Source organism: Nycticebus coucang, chromosome 2, assembly GCF_027406575.1.
Source record: "Nycticebus coucang isolate mNycCou1 chromosome 2, mNycCou1.pri, whole genome shotgun sequence".
NCBI lineage: Eukaryota > Metazoa > Chordata > Mammalia > Primates > Lorisidae > Nycticebus > Nycticebus coucang.
Window position 1 is genome coordinate 43212428 of NC_069781.1, and position 22287 is coordinate 43234714.

At 47.7% G+C, this 22287-nt stretch overlaps 2 protein-coding genes across 6 annotated transcripts in view; one reads left to right on the forward strand and one right to left on the reverse strand.

Moving 5' to 3' along the window:
• The window catches only part of TMEM8B (transmembrane protein 8B), a 29193-nt gene extending 19159 nt beyond the window's left edge, over positions 1-10034 (reverse strand). The window contains exons 1-3 of one of the 5 annotated variants that reach the window (XM_053568952.1): positions 9313-10029; positions 4502-4691; positions 3919-4126 (exon numbers count right to left, since the gene is read on the reverse strand). In XM_053568952.1, coding sequence (XP_053424927.1) covers positions 3919-4126; positions 4502-4691; positions 9313-9820 — 906 coding nt within the window. In that variant the 5' untranslated portion in view covers positions 9821-10029. Of the gene's footprint in view, positions 1-751; positions 3796-3918; positions 4127-4501; positions 4692-9312 lie in introns of those variants that run through there. The other 4 variants (XM_053568961.1, XM_053568980.1, XM_053568990.1 and 1 more) reach the window with 4 other exon arrangements.
• Positions 10035-10166: 132 nt separating this feature from the next.
• FAM221B (family with sequence similarity 221 member B) lies at positions 10167-21232 on the forward strand. Its single transcript, XM_053569001.1, has 7 exons — positions 10167-10245; positions 12547-13531; positions 13686-13829; positions 18680-18790; positions 18970-19167; positions 19357-19476; positions 19854-21232. The coding sequence occupies exons 1-7, from the start codon at positions 10210-10212 to the stop codon at positions 19889-19891; spliced, it is 1632 nt and encodes a 543-aa protein (XP_053424976.1). The 5' UTR covers positions 10167-10209; the 3' UTR covers positions 19892-21232.
• The last annotated feature ends 1055 nt before the right edge of the window (positions 21233-22287 follow it).

Here is a 22287-nt window from a genome sequence, read left to right on the forward strand (position 1 = left end):
TGCAGAGAGACCAGTTAGGAAGCTGCTGTCATGCCCCAGGAGAAAACTGGGGGAGGTGTTCTGAGAGAGAAATGGAAAGAAGTAGATGCTTTCAGGGCACACTTTAGAAGTCAAATCAGTTAAGATTTTCTCTTCATGAACTGGTTGTGAGAAAATAAGGGAAAAAGAGAAGGCATGGATGGCACCTAAATTTTGGGCTTCTGCAATTGGTAGATGACAGTGTCTCTCACTGAAAAGATGACAATGAGAGGAAGAAGAGGCTCAGACTGGGAAGAGTAAATTGGGAATTAAAGAGTTTTTACCTTTAGCTTCATTTTGGTTGGTATATACTAAATTTGAGACATTACTTAGACATCCAATTAGAAATATCAAGTAGGCAGTTGGATATAAAGTCTGGGATTCAAATAAATTAGGACTGGCTGAATCCTCATAGAAGGTGTGAACTTATAAATGCCATTTTAAACTATTGTGCTGGAGACCACAAGCAAGAGAATCCAAAAATACAGAAGAATTTTCCCCAGGACAGAGCCTTGGGTCATGGCAAGTACAGATGGAGCAGAGGAGAAGCCAGGAAAGGACACAGGAGTGAGAAGTGGGAGGAAGGAAAACCAGGACAGTTCTATAAAGTCACAGAGACCAAGAGGAGAAATTTCCTTCAAGAAGGAAATAAAAGTAACTTGTTAAAAAGCTAGTAATTAACTCTGGGGAAGGCAACGAGGGACTGGAAGGAACAGGGAAGAGGAAGACTTACTTTCCACTGTGTGCCTTTTATACTTTGCAAATGTGGTACCAGCTGCATATATTACCTATTTGAAATATAAATAAAATAATTTAGAAAGAAGAAGAAAAGCAGAAGCAGCACTCACTATCAGCAGATTTTGACCACCTCAGTCGAGATATTGAGTCACGCTTGGTCCCTAGTTGGGGGCTCAACAGAATCCTTTCTTCTGTACAATTTGCTTCTTTGCTTTCCTTGCAGTTGTTTTTATTATTTTACCTATTTTTATATACTTTCAAATCTGAGACCTGGGAAGAGGAAGCTTTGAGTAGAATCTATCCTCTGATGTCTGGCAGAACTTTCCCCTTATGAGCCATCTGGGTGCCAAATGGTAACCACAACCGAAAGGACTGCCCCTCAGGGCAGACTGGCAGCTGGGCACTTCAGAATGAACACATGTTTTAAGACAGAAAGACAAAGAGATGGAGGCATGGGGGCAAGACAGAAGTGGTTGATGGAACCAAGGGGACAAGGAAAGAAGACACGAGGTCATTCTGTGACACTTTGAGTTTGAGAAGGCAGCAAAAGGGCAATAAAAATTTGCCAAACCCCTACCCCATGCCAAGCTAGATGCTCAGTGCTAGGAATATGTCATGAGTAATACAAACACAGCGTCTAGCAGAAGTGCAGGAATACAGCTCAGGAAAGTGGCCTGAACCAAATAAGTCATTTCCCTTCTACAACCTTTCAAAGCTTCCTATCCCTCTCAGGATAGAGTTCAAACTTCTCGGTCTTTCTGGCCTCCATTCACTCCCCCACCTCCCTCAGCCACCCCAACACCTGGCCCACACTGAAACACTTCAGTTCACCCCTCTAAATTTTGGCCCATGCTACTTCCACCACCTGGAATCCCTTTCCCTGCCTTCTCAACCTTAGGCCCCACTTCCTAACCGTATCCTAACACCACATCCACCATGCTAGAAAGCTGAGTTAGCCATCTCTTCTTTATCCGCTTAAGATATCTGTATCTCCCTAACACACATCTTAGTTATCTCTGTGCCTCCAGAACCCAGCCCAAGGTCTGACACAAAGCAGGTACAAAAGAACTAAGGGCTAAAGGGAGATCTAGGCTCATTCCCAAAGTTGAGAACAGCCCTAGAAAGAGCACTGCCTTCCTATCGCTGGCACTCTTTAGTCCCCACCAAAGGATATCCTTGAACCTACATAACTTCCTGTGTTTGCCAAGCCTCATAGGAAGTCATAACCATGGTGCAAAGAAGAAACAAGTTGAGAAGATGGAAGAATACTCTGGACAATGAAACCCAAAGGCTGAGTCTGGGAAATTAACCAGGGTCTGCTGAACTTAAGAATTTTTATAGGCCCATATAAGATTCCAGAAATTAATCAAATTCTTAGAGGGACAGATACAAAATCCTTGCCCCGCCAACCTCTAGAATAGGCCTAACTGAAGAGCTACATCTCTTATAGTGTCCAGATGGTCACTCATGGGAAGGTGGGCTGCTTCTCTCTTATCTCACCTGGTCCCTGGGGAGCTCTGCTGGCAAATGTTCTGGTTTCAGCACCAGGTCCCCCAGTTCCCACTTGCTGTATCTATATGCAAATGGACATGTCAGTCCTCCTTCTTTTCTTACTGCCTAGCTCCCTTTGATCTAGGCACTTTGAATCACCTTTAGGTTTTGAGCAATGTTTCTCTGTATCGCTACCCTTGATTCCCCCATTGTCCCATTCTGGCATCCATGAGCAACGCTAACCACTCCCAGTTAGGCCTCAGCTCCCATAAACCCAGCCCAGGCCTAGGACCCAGGTTCTTCCTTCTCAGCCAGAAAGGTTTGTGGATAAGTAGAGCAGGACTTCAGGAGGATTTTCCCTGGGGACAGGCTCATTGGAATTTGGCTAAAAACCTTAGAAGACATTCCTTCTAATAGAAAACCCTTAGTTCTGATGAGAGTCAAGGCATACCTAGAACCCAAAGCCTTTTCCAGGTGAACTCCCAACATGCTCTCATCCACAGGGTTCTTAAGGGAGTTCTCTTATAAATTACTCGCAGGAAAACAGCCCTATCACTGAGGCCTAGAGATGCTACCTCAGCCAGCAGCACTGGGCATGTGTCCTTGTGCATGTCTCCATGCATTCAAAGGCACTTATTAACACCTGCTCTGAACGCTGGGCCACAGCAGAAGAGGGGAGCATGACGCAGTTATGGAGTCCCTTTCCTCAAGGAAGTCAGCCTGGAGATATAACTGAGTCAAATCTATACTTGATTGGGAATTGCTACCCCTCTCGATTCTCAATGATCAAACCCCACTAGCTTTCTTTTTCTACGATTTCCTGCACTTTCAGTTCCTACTGTGCTCATGCTTGGTCCTTTACCCTTACCACAGGCACCCCAGACACATGGTCATTCCACTCTGACAATGGCCAGCTCCTTATACTCTGCCACTCCTCCAGTGACCAGGAGCAGGAAACCTATAGATACCCTCACTACAAAGAGGAAGTCTGGCCTAATACACAAGAGTGGCAGGACATACTGTAGCATTTTCTTCCCCTCCAAACCAGAGAAGCATTCTGACCTTTGAACTTGCCCTTCAGATTTTAAAACCTCTGCTCTGCAAAATCAGTGCCTGGGTGGCTGATATTTAAAGGAAAGGGAGGCAACAGTCAGGATGAACACCAGCTGTCCAAAGCCTCCTTATAACAGGAAAAGGCTTCTCTTACAGTTTTCCGCAGTGTGTGGGAAGCTGCCTGAAATTATGATGGAAGAGTTATGCATTCTCCCAGATGGACTAAAGACTAGACTGTGGCCTAAGAGAGTCTTCAGAGAGATCATCAATCATGATGTAGAATAAGACCAGTCCTGGGTTTGTGCAACAGATTTGCTCAGTCCATAGTTAGCTTCTGACCACCCTGGTTAGCCCTTCCTTCCGATAGGAAGAGAAACCACTACCCAGTGCCAGAGCCTCTGATTGTAGACTTTCAACATTCCCTTCAGCTTACCTGGGCCCACTATGTCCTCCTCAGGTTCAGTGACCTTCTGGCCTCTAGCCATGTCCCACCCCAGCCACCCCTGTGCTGTTGCCTTTCCTGGCACAAAGCTGGTATGCCAGGGAGCCTGTGGAGGGAATTCAGTAGAGATGGGAGGGAATCTCTGGCCCCTCCTGCCTTGGACAGCATCAACCCACCTTGACAGAGATGTGGCCATGGGCCTGGGGAAGGTGGGCAGCCAAGAACCAGTCCCCAGGTAAGGGGCTGCTGACGTTAAAGATGCCTGAGGTGCGGTTGGGCAGTGTCCAGCTGAGGGTCAGTGAGAAAACCCCAGGCACAGCTGTGTCCCCTGGGAAGTGTGTGTGCAGGGGATTGATGACAGGGGGTGCCCCGGACCGGAAATACCTGGGGGACCAGAATTAGGAGAGTAAGAAAGCAGGCAGTGGGGTAGGAGGCAGGAAATGGGAAAAAGAAAGGAGAACTGTCACTCATCACCAGTTAAACAAGTGGATTCCCTATACTGACACATACAACAAAGTGGTTCCAGGTCAGGGGTCAGTCCATAAGGGGTGAGAGGTCAGCTCAGGAACTCACAGTCATACAGTAGTTAGGAAGTAGTCAGGTGACGGAGGTCATGGCTCTTACTCAGTCACACTTAAAGCTGGACAGGGTTGGGGTCAGGGTTAGAAGGTCAGTTCAGATACTCACGAAGTCACACTTTAGTTTGGAAAGGAGTCTGGGGTTGGAAGTGGGGGTCAGAAGGTAAACTCAGGCACTCACACAGTCACACTTTGGTCTGGGCAGTGGTCCCCAAAGGTTCCCCCCTGCTCCTTGAAGATGATGAGATTCCAAACAGCCAGGAACGTGTCCTCAGGAACATGGAAGTGGAAGAGCTCGGTGCTGGCAAAGGAGCGGAAAGGATTCAGCTTGCGGGGTGAGCAGGTGGAGTAATCGGTCAGGAAAAGGCCTCCTGGGAAGCAGGAGAAAGAGAAAGGAGCAGGGCAGGACAGAGGGCATTTCCATTGAGCAATAGGCATGCCAGTCACCAATAGCACCAACTCAACAAATGTTCTCTGAGCCAGGAGCTGGATCTTGTGCTGTCCTGGCCATCATCTGGCTTAATCTTTACAGTGATATTCTAAAAAAAACATAATAACCTCTTTTTACAGATAAGAAAACTGAGGCTCAAACCTAAACCAAACTGAGGATTCAAACCTAGCTCTGTCTAAATCCAAAACCAGGACACTTTCTATGACTTCAGAGCTGCCCCTCACTTAGAAGCCTTTGTTCTTTACCAAGTCTAACAAAACAGAGGTGTGGAAGGGGTGTGTGTGTGTGTGTGCATGTGTGTTGGCATAGACTCCTAACCAACTGAGCAGGATAGAACTCCACCTGTGGAGCTTGGGAGTCAGTATGCTACTGTGTGACTTCCTTGTTTATTTTCTTCCCTTTTCTGTTCCCCTGTAGTCAGGAGCTATAAAAACCCTCAGAAGCCTCACAAGAACTTGTCTGCATATTGGCTCAGGACAAGAGAAGGGAGGAGAAAGTGTGGTAAGGCTGCAAGGGCCTGCTTGGGTGGCAGAAGCAAGGATGGAAGCTGGCAGACCACCATGAGAGTCCCCAAGAAAAGACAAAAGGAGAGTCATCAGGCCCTCTAGGGTTAGAATGTGCAGCCAGGAAGGCATTTCTCCAGAGGGAGGCCCAGGGAGGGAGTCAGCTGGTGACCCACTTAGGAATATTCAGAGCAGGACGGATTGGGAGGTGGGGAGGAAGTGGTCATCCACAGCTGAAATGCAGAGAGACCTGATTATGATTGCCAGGAGCAGAGCCCAGGTGAGCAGAAGCCGTGTCAGCAGCCAGCCAGGCAAACACATGGGGGTTAGAACTGCTATAATAGTGCAGGTACCCCAGTAGCTCAGTGGCATAAGGCGAGAGGGGATCGCGTGGCAGGTGAAGTTCCCTAGAGTAAAGCTCTGGGGAATTTGACTGCTCTGGAGACTTTAGACAAGCCCCCCGAGAAGCCCAGAAGGATGGCTCCAGAACTGGTGAGAACGTGGGAAACTCAGCAGTTTCGGGACAGATCAGGGGCCAGTGGTGGGGAGATTCTCTCTGGAGGAGAATTTTCAGCCAAACAGGAAATATATAAAAGGCTTACCTAGTCTGGTAATTTCCCTCTCTGGAAATGGAAGAGATAACTCTAAAAATGAGGTATTTTTGAAATAACAGAGAAAAGGAAAGGAAGGCTGCTGAAGGAGGAACACTGTTTAAGGTTGGGTTGGCCCCACAGAACCAGAACAACCTCAGGAGTCACCCTCCAGGGAGCTGCCCTACATAGGCAGAGGCTATTGGCACTAGACTGGCCTGTGCTTATGCTCAAAGGCCATGTTTACACCAAGGACCAATCTGTCAAGTTCAGACCACATGATCACTCTCAACTGTCAGCAAGGAAGGCTTGTCACCCTGCAGGTTGAGCACTGCCCGGGAACCCAGAGAGGCTCACAGAGCAGCATTCAGAAAGCAGTGGAGATAAACCCAAGAGGGATGAAGGAAATGGAACCAATTGATGGGAGAGAGAGGTTCCCTAGGAGCCCTGACTTTGGCGACTGGGGAGGCAGAAGGCCAAGAGATGAACAGCCTGGATACTATTGTTAGGAGAAATCAGAACTCTGGAGCACCTTCTGCTGGAGTTAGGGGAGGGCTGCCCCTCTTCAAAGCTTGTACTGAGGATAGTATCCTCGTAGTATCCTACCAAGGATAGGGTAATGAATGATCTTTGTGAAACATGGATACACAAGCACAAAGATCTCTGTACTTCAAAGGATCGTGGTAGAGCTTGGAGAACCGGGGAACTAACTAAGCCATCCCTGAAGTGCCTAGGTGCTTCAGAGGTCACAGAACAGGCTAGTGGGAAAAAGGAGTGAGTAGCAACTGAGAATTCTGGGAGGAACCTGGGAGAAGTTCTGAGGGTAAATGCTTGGGAAAGGGACTACAGGCCCGTTCACCTTTGGCTTGGGATTGAACAGGGCCTACCCAGAGCTGTGTGCAGAGGAACCATGAGTAAAACTGTAGCCAAGGTCAGAAGAATCTTTCTTGGATGTCTCAGTATTTCTACAATAAAGCTAGGGTGATTCACCACCATCACCCAAACCACACACACATGTATGCACACACAAACATACACACATAGGCTGACACTGGCCCTGCCAGTGATAACACTAGGTAGAATGAAAGATCATATTTTGGAAAGCCAGGGTATGCCTGGGTTATCAACTGCAGTCAGCTAAGTAAGCCCAAAGGCAAAGACCCAAGATCAGGGTTAGGACTAAAAAAAAAAAACCCAAGATGTAACTTCTGTTCCTGAAATGAGATTGAAGGTAACAATAAGCATTGTGCTACCCTGTGCTAGGATGGTCCTGTACACTCCTCAAAAACTCATCACCACCATTAGGTCACAGAGCACCCTGCACTCTAATCCAGTTACCAAGGCACTGACTACTAACAGCACTGAGGGCTGCCCTGCCTGCAGTTGGGCCTATTTGGTACTCTTTTCCACCATCATTACACTTCTCCCCAAAGCACCTGAACCTGCTTCTGGGCAATTATGTTTTTATCCACAGCTTTCAGCTTTATGTGCTCTTTGACAATCAGTCACTCTCCTTCCCAGTGCTTGCCCAATGGGCTAACGAACAAAGAAGCCACGATGGCAGGGATGGAAGCTACAAATTGGGCTCAACAAGGGGGAGGGATTGGGCTCAACAATTGAGGGGTTATGGACTCCCCCTCACCAAAACTGAAAACCTAACTGGCTTCTGCTCCTGCCTCCACTGAGTGACCAACTTGCTAGCAGCAGAAATCAATGCTGAGCTCCCTCCATGGTGAGGGATAGGTAGACTATTTATGCATGTTGTGGGAGGCACCCCAAACTGCCTTCATCCTAAGAACTAGCCACTTCTGAGAAAGGGTCCACAGCCCTATTCACAGCTTCAGGAATCTGTCTATATGAAGAGCAGATCTAAAGAAGAACATGCATGGGCTACAACATGTCCCCTCCTCCTCTTCCCTCTACACAATAACATAGGCACTTAGAAGATATAGCAGCTCACATGCACCCCCCACACATATATGTGTCTACACTCACCAACACTTAGCATGTACACGTATGGCATATTCTACCATTCCCATAGCTCCCTCAGTTATACACATGTATCAGTGACCAGACATCTCTGCAGGGGGTGTGCATGGATCTCCTGAAGTTTGTGCACTGAACCAGGCCCCAGAGCCCACAGGATCCCACCCCTCACCCCAAGGTGCTCTATTAACTATTATTGCCAAGACTCCATCAGGTACATCTCCATCCTATCTAAAGTGCCATGTAACAGTGATGGCTGGGGGCTAGAGTCAAGAAGACTATAGTCTTTCCACGATGGGGCCTTTTTTATAGCACATCCCCTAGATCAGGACAACATTCCTCCCATTAAAAAATTGAACTTTAGGGCGGCGCCTGTGGCTCAGTGAGTAGGGTGCCAGCCCCATATACCGAGGGTGGTGGGTTTGAACTGGACCCCAGCCAAACTGCAACAACAACAACAAAAATTGAACCTCTCCCTCTCCCAGCCAAGTCACTTCTTCCCTAGATAGTGGCCCTTGACTGATATCTGGCAAGTGAGGAACAGTTTGTGGATGAGAAGGGGAAAAGAGAGACTGTGCTTTGAGCTTTTCCCTACTGTTTTTCTATTAGGCATACAGGCAGTGCCCAGGTTTCAAATGAGATAGGTTCTGTAGGTTTGTTCTGAAGTTGAATTCGTATGTAAGATGAAACAGGTACCATTTACCTATTACCTGTGATAGCCTCCCTTCATAAATACAAGCTGTATGTCAGTTGGATGTTTACAACTCAAGGACTGCCTATATATTGCAGTACAAAAAAAACCCACTATGGGATAGGATTTAGCCTCAGCACTGTCACTTACAAGCTGTATAACTTTCTCCCTCACTGAGCCTCAGTTTCCCCATTTGTAAAACAGCCTCTGAGTTTCAACCCTGGTCGAAAGACATAAGGAATTATTTCAAGGCAAGTCAAGTTTCTTCGGAACAAGACTCATTATAAGGAGAAAACTCATTATAATGGCAACTAATCCATGTTCATCTGGTTGCTACACGTTATCTTCAAACTGTTTTCTTAACATGGTTTGAATGCATGCCACATATCTCAAAGGTTTAGGCTATATCTTCCTAGAGTGGATTAGAGAGTTCTGGTGTGGGAGTCTCTCCCCATCAAATTTTGACAGCAGAAACAAAGCCCTCATGATTTCTCTGGGAAAGCAAGGGTCAAGGGGGGGGGGTCGGCATAGACCCCAACAAAGAAAATCTTGAAGTCTCTGTCCTAGGTACTATTAACCACCTGCTGAGTCTCAAACCCACTTACCACTCTTTTGGCCCTGCCAATCGCTTCAGTTGTGTAAGACCGCTCTCCTCCCTATTTCTCCCCACTTGCTCCCCAATGATCTAGTTGCCCAGGTCCCATCTCTTCAGCCCACCCCTCCCTGCCAGAACCCCATTCCTGCCTCAGTCTTTCCTGCTTCTGCACTCACCAGCCCCTGGGCCAAGGACAGAGAACAGCAACAGCAGCAATAAGGCTGGAGGCAGCTGGAGCCCAGACCTGAGTCTAGGCTGGGAGAGGGGCAGCGTATGAGAGAGCGGGGATGCCAGTGGGAGAGACTTGGGTAAACACAGAGATGAGGGCAAAGGCTGAGTTAAGGGGTTGTCCTGGGCTGAACACCCGGGCTTGAATAAGGGCAGTGGGGGGGGTGGAAGGAGGGGCTGTGATAGTGACTGGAGCAAGGGTTGGGGTTGAGCGAGGGCCTTATGTAAACACTGGGAATGGGCTTGGGACAGGGGCTGGGCTGGGATCTGTGAGAGGGAGTCGAACAAGGGCTGAGTCGGGGATGGACGCCAGATCTGGGGCAGGGACTGGAAGGGGGACCTGGACTGGGATCCAGGCCTTGGCTGGGGCTGATCTGGGAAGCGGGGCGAGGGCGGGGCCGGGGGCCAAGGCCGGGATCGGGATAGGACGAGGGGCTGGGACAAGGGCTGGGCCATGGCCTGGGGCGGGGGCGGGGCCGCACAGGCCAGCGCGGGGCGCTCGCAGAGCTGACCCGCGGCTCCGCTCCCCACCCCCTGGGGATGGCTTCCGTTGTCCTCGCGGGCCCGGGGCTGAGGCTTGGGCCCTGGGTAGGAGTTCAGGCCTGGGCGACTCCGGGCTGCGCTGAACCGGCGATAACCAGGCCCCGCGGCGGCGGCCTCTGCCTGACGTCTCTGTGACGCTCCGCCCCCCGACCAGTTCGACTGGTCCCTGTCGATAAAGCCCGCCCCTGCCCTATTCTATTGGTCTCTAACTTAGTCCTGCCGGGCTTCGAGGACAGACAGACTCCGCCCCCGCCCCGCTACCTGAGACCCTGCCCTTCTCACCCCAAGCACAGAGAGCCCAGATGTCCCCCTCACAGCCTCCACCCACCGCCCCACAGGTATGTCAAAGGAATCCTACAGAGACCTTCACTATCCCAGACTCCCCACGGACGTACCTACAGATATCCGCAGATCCTACCCAGAGACTTGCTCACAGAGATCTCGCAAGACTCCCCTTTTCAGAAGTGAACCCTCTGTGTTCGTCCCCTCCCGGCCCAATGCAGCTTACCCACTAGGGAGGTGACCAGACTGCTGTTGCCATGGATACTACTAGCCATTCCAGTTGCTCTAGTAACGGATCCCTCCTCTCCCGGCCCGGATTCCAGAAGCTTCAGTCAAGCCCTCTTTCATTGCCCTGGATCCCCCCCACCCCACCCTCCCCCTATCACCCTTCCCCAGGTCAGGCCAGGTCAGGCCTTTCCCCCAAAAGTACATTTCCGGGCAGGGCCCTTCAACACTCAGCACCTGCAGTTCAGGCTCCTCCACAACCAAGAGCCTTCCCGCTTTCAGGACCAACACTTCCCCTCCCATTCTAAGACAAGATCCTGACCTAAGGACTTGTAACAATCAAGCCAAAGCCCAGAGGTATGTAGTTTCTCCAACAGCTCTTCCTCTCCAAACTTTCATCCTGTTTCCTCTCCTAGCACCTCTGCCCTCCTTCCCTCCCATCTGTACTTTCCATCTACACCCTCCCCTCCACCCAATCTATCCTCTCCTTTAGTTTCCTCTTCTTCTCCTCCCACTCTCTGGTTCTCCAACCTCAGGTCCCTTTTCCCTCTAGCTGATTCTGGTCATCTTCCTCCCCTCTGCTCCTCCTGTCCTTCCCAAACTTCCCCTTCAGAAAGGCTCTCATAAGTTTAAGCAGTTACATATCTGGTGTTTCTGGAGCATGGGAAGAAAGTAGAGAGCAGGGAACATTAAGGCAGGAATACTTCAGGCAGTGCTGCAAAATGACAGGCCCTGAATGTCAGAGTCAAGAAATTTGGACTTAATCCTTTAGGCACTAAATGTTTTTAAGCCATGGGATGCCAGTTAGGTTTGCATTTTAGAAAGATCTTAATTGGGTCACCAAGAAGGACCATATCCTTCCAGGATAAATTAGGCAAACATAGTACCTGCTTCCCCACAGCATCCCAGGCTCACCCCAGCACAACATCAATTCATTTGGGTGGCGCCTGTGGCTCAGCGGGTAGGGCGCCGGTCCCATATGCCGGAGGTGGCGGGTTCAAACCCAGCCCCGGCCAAATTAAAAAAAAAAAAAAAAAAACATCAATTCATTTGTATTGTTATTGTGGGTTAACCTATCTCTCTACCAGACTCAACCAAGTCCAGCTTTTAGCACAGTGCTTGAGTAAAAAGTGCATGTTTAGGCTCTTTGTAAAAGTGTAAGTTACATAAATGAATGGAAGAATGGATTAATGTGCTGGATGGTGATGGCGGAGCAAAGTTATTGTACAATTCAGACCAAAGATTATGAGAACTTCAATAAAAATGGAGAAAAACAAGAGGAGAAAATGCATTGGGGGAATATTTAAAAGATAGGAAACAGTGTTCTTGGTGCCTGTTTGAAGATGGGGTCTAGGGGAAAAGGAGAAGACAAGCATAACTCCCAGAGTTCTGTTTTGATGCCCATGGGATCACCCAATCAGCTATGAAGACATCGCACTCTACCCAAGGTGACAGAGACTCTGTCTCAAAAAAAAAAAAAAAAGAAAAGAGAGAGAGAAAAGAAATGTACTGCAAGCAATTTTGTATAGTGTTAAATATAGGGGTCAAAAAAGATCTAAATTAGAAATATGGATTTCTGGCATAAAGCCAGAAATATTAAAGCCTTGAACATGAATTACATCATCAAGGGAGTGTATATGTGGTCCCCAGACAAAACCAGACTACGTGCAGGGTCCTGTCTTATGCATCATGCCATTCTCCTCCACTCTTAGGAGCCAGACTCAGCTTTGACTTGGTATTCCCAGACTCTGGAACTCTACAACCCTCCAGGGTCTTAAGATATACCAAGGACCCTGCTCTTGGACTCACCAAGTGTCTGTTTGGACTCCCTCCTAGGCCGTCGTTCTTTGCTACCATCTATGATAGGATTCTGCCTATTTTAGCCTTTCAGTCTCTAAGCTCCAACTCCCTAAAAACCCTCAGCCACATGCTATATGAGGTCTGGGCACATGGGTGAATCTCCTGACATCACAACCTAAGACCCAGAGTTCATCTTGCTTCCCTCTTGTATCTCAGGTACACTGAGAATCCTATCCTAATTCCATAGTGCCCTGTGAACCCTAGGCTCTTCCCTAATTTACCAACCCTCCAATCCCAACCTGATGAAACCTGTACCCTTATTCTACCACTAGATGGAAGCAGACAAGGTCACAGAAGAACCTCATACCACCATGGATATAGAGGAGCACCCCGCTTCAAAGGACCCCTCTGCTGAGGACTTACAGAAGGACCCTATCTCTGAAGCCTTCTTGGAGCCTTCCATCTCTGAGACCCCTTTAGAGTCCCACACCTCTGAATCCCCTTTGGCGCCATCCTCTTCCCAGAGTCCATTAGAGACCCACACCTCTGAATCTCCTTTGGCGCCATCCTCTTCCCAGAGTCCATTAGAGACCCACGCCTCTGAATCTACTTTGATGCCATCCCCTCCCCGGGCCCCATTAAAGACCCACACCTCTGAATCTCCTTCGGTGCCATCCTCTTCCCAGAGTCCATTAGAGACCCACATCTCTGAAACTACTTTGGTGTCCCCTCCCCAGGCCCCATTAGAAACCCACATCTCCGAATCCCCCTTGACACCATCCCCTTTCCAGACACCATTAGAGACCCACACCTCTGAATCCCCTTTGATCCCATCCCCTTCCCAGACCCCATTAGAGATCCATGCCTCTGAATCCCCTTTTGTGCCATCCCTTTCCCAGACCCCATTGGAGACCTACACCCCTGAAACCCATCTGCAGCTTTCCAACTCTGAGACTACTTTAGGGCATTCTACCTATGAGATCCCTTTGGAAACCTCTACCTCTGAGAGTCCATTGGATAGTCACATAGCAGCGAAACACCTTAATTTTCATCTCTCATCATTAGGCCATGTCTCTGTATCTTCCTCTGATGGGCTGGTGGAAGACCTCTCTTATGGATACACCAAAGTCCCTGAATCTGATAGCCTTCCAGGGGACTCCCTTTCAGGCCCTTCTACCCAGGTGCAAATGGACATGTCTGCAAAGCAGAAGGAAGAGGGAAGAGAGGACGAGGAGGAAGTGGATGCCAGTGCCAGCACTGCTCACACAGCCCATCCTGGACACCAGCCGGGCAAGAAGGGGAAGAAAGGAGTTAGCCGTAATTGCTCCTGCCCTTTCCCCTGTCCTCACCACTATCCAATGTTTGTGACCTGCCCAAGAAAGAAGAGACTGGGTTACTCTTGGACATGGCCCCTTCTCTTAGGTTTAGGGCTCCTCACTCCCCTTTAGTTACTCAGCCCCTCCTTTTCCAGGTTTCACAGGCCACCCAGTGGTCCCTGCTCAGCAGGCAGAGCTGGTGGGAGTGGCGAAGGCAATGCACAGAGAGAAGTTTGATGCTCAGGTGAACTATCTTTTCCAATGGGAGAAGAATGCAGCCCTGAATGCCATCCAGACAGGTGAGCCCACGTGGCCCTTCAGAAGACTGTGACAGGCCCATGGACATCCTCCAATCCAAAAAGATCTGAGAACCTGCCCATGAAACAGATAGGTGCCCTATATAGAAATGGCAATACCACCCCACCTGCTTGGAATCTGGAAGGAGAGAAAGCAGGTGAGCCAAGAAATACCAGGACACAAAGAAGTGGGAGTATTCATATAATATAAAGCCGACATACGGACAGGTGGCTGAACTAAAATTATTAAAAACAAAAAGATTACAGGCCCACCCCAGATACAGGGCCCAGATAGCCTACACCAGAAAGATCCTAAGGTAGAGATGACCCAGGATCCTAGACAGTCCCCAGGAGACTTGCTGTTCTGACATGCCAAAGGTCTTAGTCCCTTTGGTGGAACTCCATTAAAAAGCTATCACTCTTGCATTCCAGGCCCATTCTGGGTAACCTGAAGATTTGGGTTTCCTTACCAAAGAGGATTCCAAGTCTCAGTCCACAATTAATACTCTTGACAGTCCTGTTAGCATGTGCTGCGTACAGATGAACTGTGTAAACACACACCATCTGTGTGTGCAAGTCTGTGTTACTAAACTTCATGTCTGTAGGGACTGCGTTTGGGAAGAGGGCCACCCTGACCTGCTGCTATAAGGATTCTGGGATTTCTAAACTGAATTCAATAGATCCACTGCATTTATTTTGGTCTTTCATACTCCTTCTCCTTATAATGGGAATAGAGCTATGTCGAAAGGCCTGAGATATAAAGAAAACTAAGTAATTCTATATTTTTACTCCTCCTCTGGGTAATTTATCCACTCCTATGCAAGGATCTTCCACCCTCTACTGCTAACCAAGAAAATCATTGTGCTCTCTCTTGTTTCTCAACCTCAATTTAGACACTGTCATGGCTTTGTTTGCCTAACATCTCCTGTTACACTTATTTTTCAGGGTCTGTTCAGTCCCTCATTCCCCTTCTCAGAACCTATAATCCACTCCCTACTTTTCAAGGTCACTGTATTTCTTTTTCTTCTTCGTTGAACTGAACTTCATTTCCTGTTTAAATAGGCAGTTTTATACAGAAATTTAAATGTCATTCACCCTGAACAAAAATATGTGGGATCCCCTCATAACATTGAAGATCTCAAGTCCCTAGAGAGTGAGAACTCCATAATGTTGTATGTGATTGTAGGGAAATATCAAGTGTAAGCTATTCTTTTATTCATTCACCAAACATTTACTAAGCATCAAGTATATGCCAGGCATTGAGCTAACCGTAGAGGTAGCAGTTGGGGTGGGGGGTGTCAAAGACAAAATTCCTCAAATAATTTAATGGGAGATACAAGTAAGTAAAAGGACAATTGGCTCAGCTTCTGTGGCTCAAGCGGCTAAGGTGCCAGCCACATACACCTGAGCTGGTGGGTTCAAATCCAGCTGGACCCACCAAACAACAATGAGGGCTGCAACCAAAAAATAGCCGGGCGTTGTGGTGGGCACCTGTAGTCCTAGCCTCTTGGGAGCCAGAGGCAGGAGAATCGCTTGAGCCCAGGAGTTCCTGGAGGTTGCTGTGAGCTATGATGCCACAGCACTCTACCCAGGGCGACAGCTTGAGGATCTGTCTCAAAAATAAATAAAATAAAATAAATAAATAAAAGGACAATTATAATTCACTCTAATAATTACAATAGTCAAGGTCTGTCCAGACTACTGTCTGATAAAAGCAGAAAAAAGTGGCACCCAATTTGGAGTGCATGAGGAATAAGAAGCCTTAGAAAGAATTTCTCAGCTGATATCTGTAAGGTGAGTAGGAATAGGCAGCCAATTAAGAGTGGGGAAAGGTGAGACATATCAGGGCAAGGCACCACAGAAAACTGCAGCAATGCATTATGTCTGGTGCAGAAAGGGGTGGGAGGAGTAGCCTACTTAGCTCTAGAAGGTCAGAATTGTGCAGACATTTCTGTGCCAAGCTAAAGAATTCAGATTATATCCAAAGGGCAACTGAAAATCACTAAAAGATTCCAAACAGGACAATAGCATGAAAAGATTTATGTTTTTGAAAGATCACCTTAGCAATAGGATAGACCAGAGAAAGACCGGAGATGGGAAAATACATTGTGAGGCACAGGTAATAATCCAGGTGAGAAGTGAATTGGAATAGGTGGAAAGAAGTGAAAAGAAATGCTAACAAATGGGAAAACCAACCATTGGATCTTTGGGTATGTAGGATAAGTAAGAGAGGGAAATGCCTGAAATGACAGGTTTTTGATATACGTAACTGATGGTGCCATTAACTGAATCTCTAAAACAGAGTAGCTGCTTGGTAAGCCTATGTTAGATGAACAGAGGACAAGGGATGAGAGCCAAGTTTGGAGGGAATAATTGCATATAACACATGTGAAGTGCTTATGCAATATACTGGTATAGTAGATAGTTGGCTATGTAGGTCTGAAGCTCAAGAGAGAGGTCTGGGCTGGAGACAAAGACAGCTGTATGTTCTATGGAGACACTTATGCATAAAGAGATATTATTATGAAAATGTGATTATGTGGTCATGGAATTAGACTGTGTTGTATGTAATTAAAATGGCATCCCAGATAACATCTCTTTCCTCTGCCAGTCCTTGTCCACTCAAAACAGGAAAGTAGTTGGGAATCAGGGCAAAGAGTAGAGGATCCTACCTGGGAATCCACTGCCAGATGCCAACTGTCCCTCTTTAAGAGCAGTGAAACCTATAATACAGTCTGTTCAAACTCTAGTCTCCATGTCAACTCTGGGCTCTGATTCTCATACCAGTGCTACACCTAGGTCTCTACATTGGCTGGCGCTGTCCTCATTGCTTATGGAACTAGCCCAGGCTCTCAGACCAGGCCTTGATCTATGGGCACTAACCCTGTTCACCAATGCCCCTTACCTGGTCCTTTAATGTAGCCTGCTACTCCAGAGTTCAGAACTTCTCTAGTGGAATCCTGGCTCCTACCACCCCATTGTGACTGCTTGTACCCAGCCCTCTCTACCAAGCTCACTGGTGTAACAGGGCATTGACACTATACGCTGTCAGTGTCAAGCAGCAAAGCCAAACACCACATCTGAACTGGCTGTAGGTCCTGAGAGGCCATGGGTAAGACAAGAAAGCCTAATCTGAGGCACAGAGTTATGAATTGTGGCTCTGGACAAAATCAAAAACTGGAGCACACCAATTCTTTCCTCCTTCCTATGGAACATCAGGGTTATGCCTAGAATGCTGGATCTCTCTTTCCTCTTGAGGGAATTTGCTCCTTCACTTAAGTTAGTCTGGCAGTCTGTGTTCTGTCAGCACCTATTTTATGCCAGACTCTGTGCTAGGATTCAAGAATATAAGTGAACAGTCAGTTATAATGCCCTGCACTGATAGAAGTAGCACAAGGCACTCTGGAAGGCAAGAGGAGGGGCCTAGACAGAAGAGGCAAGTAGGAAACAGCTTTTTGGTGGAGGCGACATTTCACTTTTAAGTGGGAATAAGAGTCCTAAAGCTGGGCGGCGCCTGTGGCTCAAGGTGTAGGGCGCTGGTCCCATATGCCAGAGGTGGCGGGTTCAAACCCAGCCCCGGCCAAGAACCAAAAAAAAAAAAGAGTCCTAAAGCTGAAGGTCCCACTCCATGGGTACTTATATAGGATTCTTGGCCAGAAGTTGAGGTGCTCTCAGCTCTCGTAGAGGATGAGAAAACCTAGATGGAAAGTGCTGTTTCTCCCATGTTTACAGGCAACACTCTTGCTTTGTGGTGAGACTGGGCGTGAAGCCCAACAGCTTCAGGCCTCCCTCCTGAACCTGGCTCTCAAGGCCTTACAGCCTCCTGTTGGTGCCTCTTCTAAAGGATACTTCTTAGCCTCACTTTTCTTTTCATGCCTCCCTTCTTAGCCTGGCAACTTACAATTTTTAGTCTTCACTATCCATGACTTCCAACCTTCCAACCCTTTCTCCTGATTCTTCAGCTCTTCTCAAGTTCACAGAGGGTACCAGCAGCATGCACACAAAGGGAAGTACAAAGGTACCAACCTGGAGAAGTGAGGAGAAGTCCTCCTCCTACCTCCTAGTACCAGCCTGCCCAACCACCTCTTCCTCTTTAGGTACCTTCCATAACCATGCTCCTTAGGAGCCAATCCCCTGGCCAACCATCTTCCCCTTCCTATACCTCAGACACCTCAAGGAAACAAAGCTAAGTTGGGCTGCAATCTGCTGAGGGGAGGAGATAAGAATCCCCATAGCCGGGCGGCGCCTGTGGCTCAGTGAGTAGGGCGCCAGCCCCATATGCCGAGGGTGGCGGGTTCAGACCCAGCCCCGGCCAAACTGCAACAAAAAAAAAAATAGCCGGGCGTTGTGGCGGGCGCCTGTGGTCCCAGCTGCTCGGGAGGCTGAGGCAAGAGAATCGCGTAAGCCCAGGAATTGGAGGTTGCTGTGAGCCGTGTGACGCCACGGCACTCTACCCGAGGGCGGTACAGTGAGACTCTGTCTCTACAAAAAAAAAAAAAAAAAAAAAAAGAATCCCCATAGCCACAAAGAAATCAGTGAGGTTCATGTTCATCTTTAAATAAAATTTCATCTAGAACATTCCTGCTCAGAAATTGAAGACTATCTTGAGTCACCTCTGTTGGGTGACAGAGATGAAGTGGATCCTGGGTAGGAAGGGAACTGAAGACCCTTGTGGGGTAATGAGAAAATCTTGAAAGAAAAGTCTAAAGGGGTAGAGGTAAGGATTCTCAGGTGAAGATGAATGCATCTGGGGGGAGAGGTGAGTCCACCCTCCAGGAGATAGGTAAGAACACTTAGAGCTTAGGATTTTTTCCCTCTCATTTTTCCTTATTACTCAATCCCGCCACACCTAGGTCTCTACATCGGCTGGCGCTGTCCTCATTACCTATGGGACTGTTTCCGGATTGGGGATGAGTCCAAATGCTTTTGTGGACACTTGTTGAGAGAGCACCGGATCATCTCAGGTAGGAGAGAACTGACCAGCCCCTGTCAGGTGTGGAGGGATACTTGTACTCTGTCATGTTTGAGGATGTATGAGAGAAAGTATGTGCATGCACATGTTAGCACAGGAGAGGAGTTGGCACGGGCAGCCCAGGTCCTAGCAGGCACTGGTGTCACCCTAACACCTATTCCATTCCCATAGACATATCCGTGCCCTGCAATGTGAGCCAGTGCCGCTGCCTCATGTTCTGCTTTATCCCTTCACGCCCAGAAGAGGTGGGTGAGTTCTGGCTCAAGAGACGGGCCACCTTCGACCCCAAGGCCTGGAGGGCCCAATGTCGTTGCAAACACAGCCACGAAGAACATGCAGCCACTGGGTCCCATCCCTGCAGGCATCGTGGTAACTTCTAGGGCAAGGGGCATATTAGGAGGAGCATGGGTGGGAACAGGATGCATATAGTTTGAGAATAATGACAGGAAACTGTAAGAGAATTGGGCATGCAGTTGGTGAGAGAGAGATGACCATGTTATCAGCCCATTGGGATACCCCAATTTCCTAAACTCTTTTTGGATGCCCTTTTGCCCCCAGATTGTTGCTGCAGATATTTTGAGTCTAATTTCCTCTGTGCGGCCTGTGATCGACGCTGGGAGGAACATGTGACTTTCTTTGAGACCGAGGAGACCCGGCGACGAGGAGGAAGGCCTCACGGTTAGGTGGCAACCTGAGATGGGGCCATTCCAGGGTCTATAGTACGAAGGCCAGGCAGGGAGGCACCCCCATCTTCAACCATCCCCTCCAGGACTACCACATTCCCTTCTCTCACTGCTCCTACTCCCACCCCTCACATCCAGCCTTCACTGGTTTTTACCCCCAGGAGCAAACTATGTGCCTTTTTCAGAGATGCCTCCCCTCCAAGAAGCCATCTTCCACAACTCTGACTTTGAGGCCCTGCAGATGCAAGGGCCCTCTGGCCTTCCCAGCTCCCACCTAGTTCCCCTAGGCTCCCTGGCCCACATAGCTCCCCACCTGGCCCTATATCTGACCACTATACCTGACCCTTTCACCTCTGCTTTTCCCTCTTCCAGGGACAGACACCGTCAACAACTGGCGCAGGCCCGTGTGAGGCTGGCCTAGATCAGCAATAAAGGGGAAGTCATTGGAACCTGACCTGGCTCTGTATAGGGCAGGTAGAGCCTAGCTTGGGGATAGATAATACCTTAGAGTCCAACACTTACTGGGGGCGGGAGAGAGGCTGGATCCAGCCATCTGCCTCCATCACACCCACATTCAAGCTTCTGGATCTAATAACAGAAGGAAAGTAACTTCAAGGAAGCTAAAAAGGGAGGAAGTTTCAAGAAGGATAGAGTGGGAAGTAATATTAGATGCAGTTGGGGCACCAGTAAGATAAAGACTGAAGAGTAACCATTGGATTTTACAATTAGAAGTTCCTTGGGGACTTCAGAGAGTGCAGTTTCACACTGGTACAGTGGGGTCAGAAGGCAAAAAGAAGTAAGTATGAAGGAGTCTCTCCAAGAAGCTTGCATGACAGCAACTGACAATATTCAGAGAGAGATATGGAGTTAAGGAAGCACTTTTTTAGGAAGAAAAAGAGGAATAAGCCAGTAGACAAAAAGACCTTGGACCATACAGAATAGACAAGTGAAATGCCTGGTGAATTGAAGGCAGGGATGAGGTCAAGGCAGAGGTGAAGGAGTTTGCTCTGGACAGGAGAAACACTACTTCCTAAGGCCAAGAGGAAGGAGGAAAGGATGGTACCTTTACTAAGCTTCAGGGAACAGGATCTTGTGGAAGTTCCGCTCTGATTGCTGCTATCCTCCTTTTGAAGCAGGAGATAAGGCCAATTGCTGATGGGGGGGGGTGAAAGGGATAAGAGTGGGAATAGGAGCAACAGGAAGAGAAAGGTGAAAGTTTGGGAAGGCTAATGAGGGGAGTTGGGAAAAAAACTCCTGATTGTGTGTAGTTCAGGATTCAGGTACAGTTGGAAGTAAGAACATAGTTACAGCAGGGAAGTAAAATATTTAAGTTAACAACAGAGAGTGTCAGGGAGATATAATCAGGCAAAAGAAGAAGAATGTGAGAATGTGAAGGGAGTATGGGGAAAGAAAGTGATGCCAGGAAGCAACTGACAGACTGAAAATGGGAGCAGTCAGAAGAACAGAAGTCTCTAATGAGGTCCTGGAGCACATATAGTGGGCAGAGGCTGCAGGGTATAGCAGCTTTCAGATAAGAACAGCTGCAGGTGATGACAAGTGCTTTAGAGAAAAGAAGATTTGGAGCCAGGGGTCAAAATCAGTGAATGGAGGGAGTAACTAGTCCATAGAGAGAGGAGAGTAGGAGATTCTAACACTAACAAGCTTATAACCCTAAGCAAATCATCTTCCCTCTTTAAGCCAGTTTCTGGATCTGTAAAACAGAAATAACCTCTTTATTGCCTGCTCTCTATGAAAACCCAAAGAAATAACAACTTCAAACTCACCTATTCCTCTAGATTGGTTTTCTTCCACTTCCTATATCCCAGATCCACTTATCTCTTGCCCTCTTCCTGGGCAGCTCTAGGGTCTCCCAGTGTCCCAGAGGCACCACACAGAACTGTAGCCTCTGGGACACAGAGAAGAGACCTTTCTACACTTCCTCACATTTAGGAAAGTCACCTGTCCTTCCAAGGGAAGGAATAAAGCATGAACTTCTGGAGGAAAAATCACAGGATCAATTGTCAGCCCTGTGGAGGAGAAAGGACTTACTAACAATATAACTATACAAAAGACATTGTACTATCTCTAGAAGCAAAGAGTTCCTCAACACTAGTTATATGCACCATGATAACCATTCACTAATTCAACTAATAGTCAACAATGGAGGAAGGGTTACTATGATAAACTCAGTCACAGAAATATTATGCAGCCATATAAAGAATATTTACAGAGACTATGTAAAAATATAAAAAAGTGATTAGAAGTGGAAGAATAATATCTTATGAGATACATGATATATGAGGGAAAATGAGAGGAAACACCAAATGTTATTCATTCAACAATTATTAAGCACCTATATGTGTCAGGCCATGTGCTAAAAAAATAACCTAAAGATACAGTGGTAACTTGTACATGACGTCAGACTAAAACTTACCCGAAGTCTGAGTATATAGCATTTTGTAATCCCATGTTTCCTATGTAAAAATATATATTCCAGCAGAGCAAACGTGATTCATGGAAAATGCCAGCTAACGGTATCGAACACCTTTTCTGATTAGAAAAAAACATTGGATACATACTCTTTTGCTTATTAGTAGTGGGGCAAAGACCGGATGTTCCCATCTCTGCCCGTTTAAAAAATGGATGCAAATACGTCCTGAAAACTGCAACAGCTTTAGTCTATGGCGTATGTTAACAAAAACAGAGCATGGAGGAATTGCCCTTAGATGAGTAAGTGAAAATCTCTGAAATATTCAAGGAGCTGAAACTGTCCTTGCGGAGAAAAAGCTGCCCCCTCCCACAGTTA